Here is an 8,642-nt window from a genome sequence, read left to right on the forward strand (position 1 = left end):
TGTCCCAACATGAAACGACTGTCAACTAGCTGTCAATCAAACATTGTGTTGCACTGTCCTTCATTGGAGTAGACTGTAGACTGGCTGTAGAAAAGTCCAATCAGCTTCTTGCTGTCATGGTTGATTTCTGTGGAGTGTTTTGTGCCACAATATTGCAATCAGAAGTCAGTTTTGAGATCTAAATTTTGTAAATTCTAAACAAAATGTTAAGTGTTAAGAAAAAAATATCCTAATTTGTAAATAAAAATATTTAATATTGGCTTTCAAAAATATTTTTGCTTTTGCAGCACACAGTCTTTTAGATGTGTAGTGCTTCATCTCACTCTCGCCCCATCTTTGATTTTGTGTTAAAAATTTTCTCACAGCATTATGTTTGTGCCACCCCAAACAGCCTGCTGATTGGTCTAGATTCTATCCAAGGTTTCTCTACCTCGCATTGCCATGCTTGGAGACCAAGGCAGACTTTGGACTTTCTGTTGGCGAGTCTGTTCATCAGAATTCTACAGTCTTCAACCATTCTGGACAGTTTCTCTTTGAGTAGAACTCAGAAGGAGCAGAAAAGCTCAAACATACAACAGGGTTCTGGATTTATTCATGTTAGTGTAGCGACCAGCGTATTTAAAATGTCTTAAGCAGAAAAAAACGTCTCAGCATCATCTCTGTGCAGCCTCACGTTACATTACGTTACGATTATGATTTGTATGAATGAGTTATAGTTATAGCGCTATACATTTTTGCCACACTGGAGCTTCCAGCTTCTCCTGGAGGAATGTTCTGCTGAACATGGTGACCTCCTTCACTCTGAGGTCACAGGAGTCAGCAGAGACAAAGTTCTGCAGCACTTCCTCTCTCTGCTCAGTGAAATCAAGGATTTCATGCAAATGAGGAGAGAGGATACTTCTTTACTGAGAGACACTGAGTGGTTGTTGGATCTGGTTTATATGTGACATGATCAGAGCTGTGAAGACCTTCAAAGTAAAGCTCAGTTTCTACATCCAGCAAATCAGAAACTAAAGATTTCATCTCTTCCTCTCAGTATCAAAGATGCTGGAAGTTCATTCAGGGACAGAAAAAGTTCTTCATGTTCACAGATATTGTGATGTCTGTCCAAGCTGGTAGAAGAGTTTTCAAACAGATTCTGTGACTTTGAGAGCCTGTGTGACATTTATTGTGAAGCTTTTCTGGATGTGGACATCAGTGAGTTGTCAGGACAGATGCTGACCTGTTCTCTGTAGATCCTGTGGAGATGGAAGTCCTAAATCTCCACAATGATGTTCAGATCAAATCTCTGCAGCATTCTCAGCACTTCTGGAGTTTAGTGCAGCCAGAAAATGATCCAAATCTCCAGCAGGCTGCTCTGAAAATGGCAGCATTATTTGGGTTGTTATGCCCCATGTGGTCTAGGGCCTAACATAAAAGTAAATTTAAATAAAAAATGTGTAACAAAACACAACAAATGCCTCCATAAAAATATAACAAATGTATTTACAAGAACACCCAAACAATAACTAAAGGTGAAGCAAAAGGCTTCAGGGTGAACCAAGGCCAAAATAACAAACAAAACCCCAACTAACTCAACCCAGGGAGCTTACCTGCAAAAGAAAATAATGACAAACACTAACCTCCCTGTACTAACATAAACAGGAGAAGACATTTACTAAAGAAATTGGCAGTTCACCCCTACAGCTTCACCTAAATTAAACCAACACTAAACACAGAGCACAGAGTGGGACCTAGCACAAATCAAAACAGGTGGAGAAGTTCACTGAGCTGCAGTGGAGACAGGTTGCAGCCCAGCTCCCTTCTCGCGGGCTGAAGGTCCAAATGGTGGTTTTAAAGGCTCCCCTCCTTCAGGTTTGACCAATGGGGAGCCACGCCTCCAGCACCACACCTGAAAGAAATCAAGACAGAAAACACAAAGATCCACAAACACACAAGAGTCCCACTCTGACAAAAATACACCACCAAAAAGAAAACCCAAATACGGCCACAGCCGTAACATGGGTGGACATTTCTTTGTGAATCTGCCTTTTCTGACATGAATGTCATGAAGTTCAGAACCAGACTGACAGATGAACATTTAAATGACTCCATCTGAGTAAACCTCAGTGGATCCACCCCAGCTTACAGCTCTGGTTGAATCTATGCAGGACCAGACTTCTCACTGACAGAATCTGATGTGAAAGTTTTCAACACAAAACCTCTTTTGTTTTAACTTCACTGTTTTCAGTTGTTCAATGTGAACATTTAGAATGTAAATCAAATCAACTAAACATAAGTAGATCTCCAGCTGTTTCATTATTTAAAGTATCTCAGTGAGCATAAAAGGTTCGAGACTCCTGCTTTAGATGAAGTCCACATGCAGACTAAATCAGTGTTAGAATCGAGTTCTATGGAAAAAAAACTGTAATGATCCATTTAATCTACTTTATATGAATCAGAAACAACTTCTACAAATCAGCAACTTTGTTTCATTGAATATTCATCATCTGTCAAATATCTGATATATATATATTTTTAAACAACATATCTTGTAGACTCTTTTAATGTAAAGAAAATTGTTTGTTTTTTTTTAATATGCCAGAACCTTAGAAATATTAAACAGCAACTTTGACCCGTCTGGACCAGTTTATTAAAATATTGTCTGACATTAAACTGGTCCATAGGACTTTGGGAGCAGCAGAGAGAGAGAGGACTCCACCAGAATCCCCTGATGAGATTTGAAATGAGATTCTGTGATCTCCTGATAAACATAGATTCAGTTCTGTAATGATGGACCAGACCATAAAATGACTAGAAACTAACTTTAGAACTGTCTGCAGAAACTCCAGAACCAAATCAGCGGAAACACTTAGACCAGAGAATCTAAAGCTCTACAGCTGTTTGAAAAACTGATGGTTATTTGATATTTTCCTCATCAGTTGAGTTGATTGTGTGATGATGATTGATCTGAAACTGATCTGTTTCAATAATGATCTTGTAAATCTGATCAAACTTGGTTTACTTGCTGGAACTCCAGCTGTCATCACTGCTCCCAGTAGCGGTTTTAGGCACGGGCAATACGGTCAGCTTCCCGGGGCGCCGATTCAAAGGGGGCGACATCTCACCTCTGGGAGGAAAAAATAATCTGCGCAGCTATGATCGTCTACTACCTGTCATGTGTTGAACGGCCTGAAATCAGCGAATTAGCGCCCTCTGCTGGTGCAGGCGCCCCTGTCCGCTGAGCAGGAAACAGACAGGTGTTTAGAGAGAGGGAGGGGCAGTTCAGCTGCGGGTCTCTTGAGAGGACAGAGGACGGATGAGGAAGGAGGGCGGGGTCTACTTTGTAGAATGTTTTATTTTTAAGTCAGTCATAACATGACATTCTATAACCCATGTTTCAATATAGGTGGACCTCTAAATTAACAACTACCAAACGTGGGTTAAACTTTATTTAGCGGTCAGAAAAGCTCTTTGACTTTGACAAGTGAGTCTCTGTTCTTCATCTCTGAGGCTCAAACACAACATGATGGAGTCTGCTTTTCCTCCACTGTTGGTCACCACAAACATCCATTTTGGAGTTGATTCAAAACGTTTAATCGGGACTTTATTGCGCAGATTTAAAGGATTTAATTGTCACATTCACCGCGGCACGAGGTGTGTTCAGGGGCTGCGTGAAATTCCCGCACTTATGCACTTGCATTAAGAACTGGCTATTGCTGCATTCAGGTGTGCTGGGAATTTCTAGTATTTGCTCACAGTGACCCCAGCAACACAAACACACACTGATTTGGTGCTCCATTTGGGACAGAAACAAAAACTCCGGAAAGGACAGAGGAGGGGGACTCTGCATCTACGTGCACGTAGGTTGGTGTAACAACAGCACAGTGATGGATACACACTGCTCTCCCGACCTAGAGTTTATGTCAGTAAGATGCAGACCCTTCTTCCTGCCTCGTGAGCTAGCTGTTGTGATTATTACTGCAGTTTACATTCCACCGGACGCAAATGTTAAAACAGCTCTCTCTGTTTTAATGGAAGTCCTAAACAACCACCAGCGAGCCTACCCCCACGGTGTGCACATCATCGCAGGGGATTTCAACCAGGCAAATCTCAAACAGGTTCTACCACATTTCTATCAATATGTGAAATGCCCCACGAGGGGGGGAAACACTCTGGATCATGTTTATTCAAACATTAAGCATGCCTACAGAGCCATGCCCCTCCCCCACCTGGGGAAGTCTGACCATCTCAAACTCAAACTCAAACTTTATTAATTTATATAGCGCCTTTCATTCAGCGAAACACAAAGCGCTTAACATAAAGTAATCTCTCCCTACTCCTCACCCCAGCATACACCCCCCTGAGCCGACAGACCAAGAACAAAAGGCAAACAATCACCACCTGGCCTGAGGACGCCCTCCCCCGACTACAAGCCTGCTTTGAGGAAACACAGTGGGAAGCCTTCCACCATGAAGATCTGGGCACCTTCACAGACACAGTACTATCCTACATAAAATACTGTGTGGAAACCGTCACTGTGGAGAAGAACATACGGGTATCTCCAAACCAAAAACCCTGGATGACCTCCCAGGTCCGCACGCTCCTCCGGGCACGCGACGCAGCCTTCAGATCAGGCGACAGGGCCCAGTACAGCATCGCTCGTGCTGAGCTGAGGAGGGGCATCAAAGCAGCTAAAGCGGATCACAAGACCAAGATCGAGGAGCAGCTTGACAACCCCCGGCAGGTTTGGCAGGGCATCCAGTCCATTACCAACTACAGAGGTAACACAGCGACACCAGTTGTCTCAGACGCAGCACTGGCAGAGGAGCTAAACAGCTTCTTCTCTCGGTTTGAGTCTACAGCACAACTCCCAGCCACATCACCCAATATCCCTGCTCAAGCCACAACAACCACCTGCACCCCTCCCCTCACTCTCCAGGTTGCTGAAGTAAGACGGGTGCTCCAGACTGTCAACCCAAGGAAGGCCACAGGCCCAGATGGAGTACCAGGAAAAGTACTCAAGGCTTGTGCTGAGCAGCTAGCACAGGTCTTCACCGACATTTTCAACCACTCTCTGCAACAGGCCTACATCCCAGCCTGCCTTAAATCTGCCACCATCATCCCGATCCCCAAAAAAACACCAACAGCGGACCTCAATGACTTTCGCCCCATTGCACTCACCCCAATCATCACCAAGTGCTTTGAGAAACTGGTTCAAAAACATATCAAAGCCTGCCTCCCCCCTTCCCTGGATCCCCACCAGTTTGCCTACCGCTCCAACAGATCCACTGAAGACGCGGTAGCCATCACCCTCCACTCAGCTCTGACCCACTTGGAGAAACAGGGGAGCTACGTCAGGATGCTATTTGTTGACTTTAGCTCCGCCTTCAACACAATAATACCGGACATCCTGATCCCCAAGTTAATCGACCTGGGGCTCCCACCACCCACCTGTTCATGGATCAAGGACTTCCTCGTCAATCGACCCCAACAGGTGAAACTGGGTCAACACCTCTCGTCCGTCCGAACCCTCAGCATCGGTTCCCCCCAGGGCTGTGTGCTGAGCCCACTACTATACTCACTCTACACGTCTGACTGCAGTCCCAGCCACCCCGAGAACCTCATCATCAAGTTCGCGGATGACACAACGGTGGTGGGACTGATAACCGGGGACAACGAGACGGCCTACACAGAAGAAGTCCGGAAACTTGGAGAGTGGAGTGCTTCAAACAACCTGGCACTGAACGCCTCCAAGACAAAAGAAATCATTCTGGACTTCCGCCGTAACAGAGGCACCCACACACCGCTGGAGTTAAACGGCGAACAGGTGGAGCAGGTGGAGTCATTTAAATTCCTCGGTGTCCACATCTCTGCAGATCTCTCCTGGAAAGCCAACACCCATGCCTTAGTCAAAAAGGTCCAGCAGCGGCTGCACTTCCTGAGGGTGCTCAGGAAGCAGCGACTCCACCAAAAGCTGCTGGTGACTTTCTACCACTCCACCATAGAGAGCCTGCTGACTTACGCCATGTCGGTCTGGCACTCTAGCTGCGCGGTGGCCGACAGGAAGAGGCTGCAGAAAGTGACAAATGCAGCCCAAAAAATCATCGGCTGCCCTCTGCCCACAATGGCCTCCATCTACACCTCCCGCTGCCTCACCAGAGCCAGAAACATTGTTAAGGATAAAACCCACCGCGGTCACCACCTCTTCAAACCGCTCCCCTCTGGCAGACGGTACAGGGCCATACCAGCCAGAACAAACAGATGAAGGGACAGCTTTTTCCCAAAAGCTGTTACTGCACTAAATGTAAATAATAAGCAATAAACCCCGAATACCTGCACATTCATATGCAACTGTTGCACATCCGTTCTGTCTCTCGTCACTTTACTTTTGATACTCAGCTCGTTTGCACATACCTGTTTTTATTTGCACATATCTGTATAGTTAGGTGTCTTCCTTCTATTTATTTTGTATTTTATTACTTTTTCCTGTTAGTGTGTTGTATATTTCTTTGTCCACAACGGTGTGAGCTGTACCTAAATTTCATTGTAGCATCTACAATGACAATAAAGGCATTCATTCATTCATTCATTCATTCATTCATTCATTCATTCATTCATTCATTCATTTCATTGTGACCCACAACAACACTGATCAGTAACATTACACACAATTATGCAACAATGGTGCACATATTAAGCATGTTTTTATATGCATGACATAAAAAAACCCTTTAAAATAATTATTTTACTGTTCTTATTTTTAATCTTTACTCTTCTATGATTGAAAAAAAACATTTGTGATTTGAACAAAGTCAATTTCTTAAAAAAATGTTAAAGACATTAAAAAATGACTAGAAATAAACCTTAGGGCTTTGATGAAAAGTTGATGCTAAGGAGTGTGTTCATCTAAAGGTTCAGAGAAAAGTTCAAAATTAAGGGAATAACAGTTTTGATAAACATACAACTTCTTCATTAGACAAATGTTGAGCTGGTATAAATCTAATATGGCTGGTAGACTTTGGATGTCATAACTAAACATGTTTTTGACATTGGATTGAAGAGCAACATGACTGATTTTTCTTCTCTGGAGTACAGATTAATATGGTAATTTAAATGTTCAAATCATGGATGTTTTTTTAACCATCATATTTCCTCATATAGTTTTATTTATAAAGTATATTTGTATTATAGTACGTACTGATAACTGTTATTATTCTGCACAGCATTGTGTTACATGTCTGTTGTATGTTGTTTCCAATTGTAATTCTAGGAAAACATGGCAACGGACAAACAAAATTAAGTTGGGGGGGGGGGCTGGTAGGGTCTCGCCCGGGGAGTAATTCAGTGTAGAACCGCCACTGACTGCTCCTGAACACTTTTCTGTCTGATTTCAGGTTGAAGAACTGCAGTTTGTCAGAGATCAGCTGTGAAGTTCTGGGCTTGGTTCTGAAGAACAACCCATCCAGACTGACAGAACTGGACCTGAGCAGGAACAACATCCAGGATTCCGGATTTCTTCATCTGTGTGGTTTTCTGGAGAGTCCAGACTGCAGACTGCATACTCTGAGGTCAGTAAATGAGCTGAACTCCCTGAAGGATAAGAAGAAGGTTTCAGGTGAAGAACTTTCTGATGTTTCACTGGAAGATTTTCTGAATGTCGCGGGGTTCTCTTAAGAAGTCCAGAAAAAAAAAAATCAGCCAAACAGGGGGCAAGCCAGGAGAGATTCCATTGTGTTTTTCTTTTTTATAAAGTCTTTGGGATTTACAAAAATAAAGCAGGGTTGAGGGCAAATGACAGACAAAAAATAAATCCAACAAGTTTTTCCTCTGGTCACCTTCGGTGTTCAAATCTCAGACTGGCACTTCTTCTGCCTGTTTCTCTTTCAGTAACTCACTGCCATTGTGAGAGAGAAGTACCTCCATTTATACTTCTTCTGACCACTCCCACCCAATTAGGCATTTTACTCAGAATAGTAACTCCCACAAAATATTACATTTAAACAATCCATTTCAATAAGTTCTTCTTTTAACTTCAGGTTCTAATTAACAGTATTTCCAACACAATTAATTCATTTAAACTATAACATGAAAAAAATAAAGAAACAAACTGACATCAAAATTATATAAACAGGAAAAAAAAATCCCTCGGTTTGGCTGTCAGTGAAGGTGGGGGGAAAGGGGGCGTGGCTAAGACGCCGTGCTGCAGAGCCGCGGTGAGTAAATGTTAGTATGTGTGTGTGTATGCGGGAAACTAGCGATGACCAAGTGTGCACCCAAGGTCTAAACTGTAAGAAATGGAAGATAATTTACACGATAATGTGGTGGGATAACAGCAGAGTTGGTTTATGACGTGGGTGCGCACGCCAGCGTGTAGGTGTGTGTGTATGTGCGTGTGCTTACTGCGCTCACTCAGACGGAGGGACAGAGCCGCAGCGTCACATCATCCCTCCCCTCAGGGAGGTTGACGATGTTCGGCAACCCAAAGAGAAAATCAGCGACTACATTCGTGGTGCCTGATCTATGTCGTACTACAAATCTGTACGGTTGAAGTGACAGGTACCAACGTGTATGACGACTGTTGTGATCTTTCATAGAGTTTATCCACGTGAGGGCCCTGTGATCTGTTTCTAGGTCGAATTCTCTACCCAACAGATAGTACT

The 8,642-nt window shown here is 43.5% G+C and overlaps 1 protein-coding gene across 1 annotated transcript in view; it reads left to right on the plus strand.

The window, feature by feature from the left end:
* Positions 1-7,428, plus strand: part of LOC118598329 (NACHT, LRR and PYD domains-containing protein 12-like) — a gene marked incomplete at both ends in the record, with an annotated part of 51,948 nt that extends 44,520 nt beyond the window's left edge. Inside the window, one exon of the mRNA XM_036210973.1 lies at positions 7,377-7,428. Within this exon, the coding sequence (XP_036066866.1) occupies positions 7,377-7,428 (52 nt within the window). The remainder of the gene's footprint in view (positions 1-7,376) is intronic.
* Positions 7,429-8,642: the final 1,214 nt, after the last annotated feature.

This window comes from Oryzias melastigma, unplaced genomic scaffold (genome assembly GCF_002922805.2).
Source record: "Oryzias melastigma strain HK-1 unplaced genomic scaffold, ASM292280v2 sc00340, whole genome shotgun sequence".
Taxonomy (NCBI): Eukaryota; Metazoa; Chordata; class Actinopteri; order Beloniformes; family Adrianichthyidae; genus Oryzias; species Oryzias melastigma.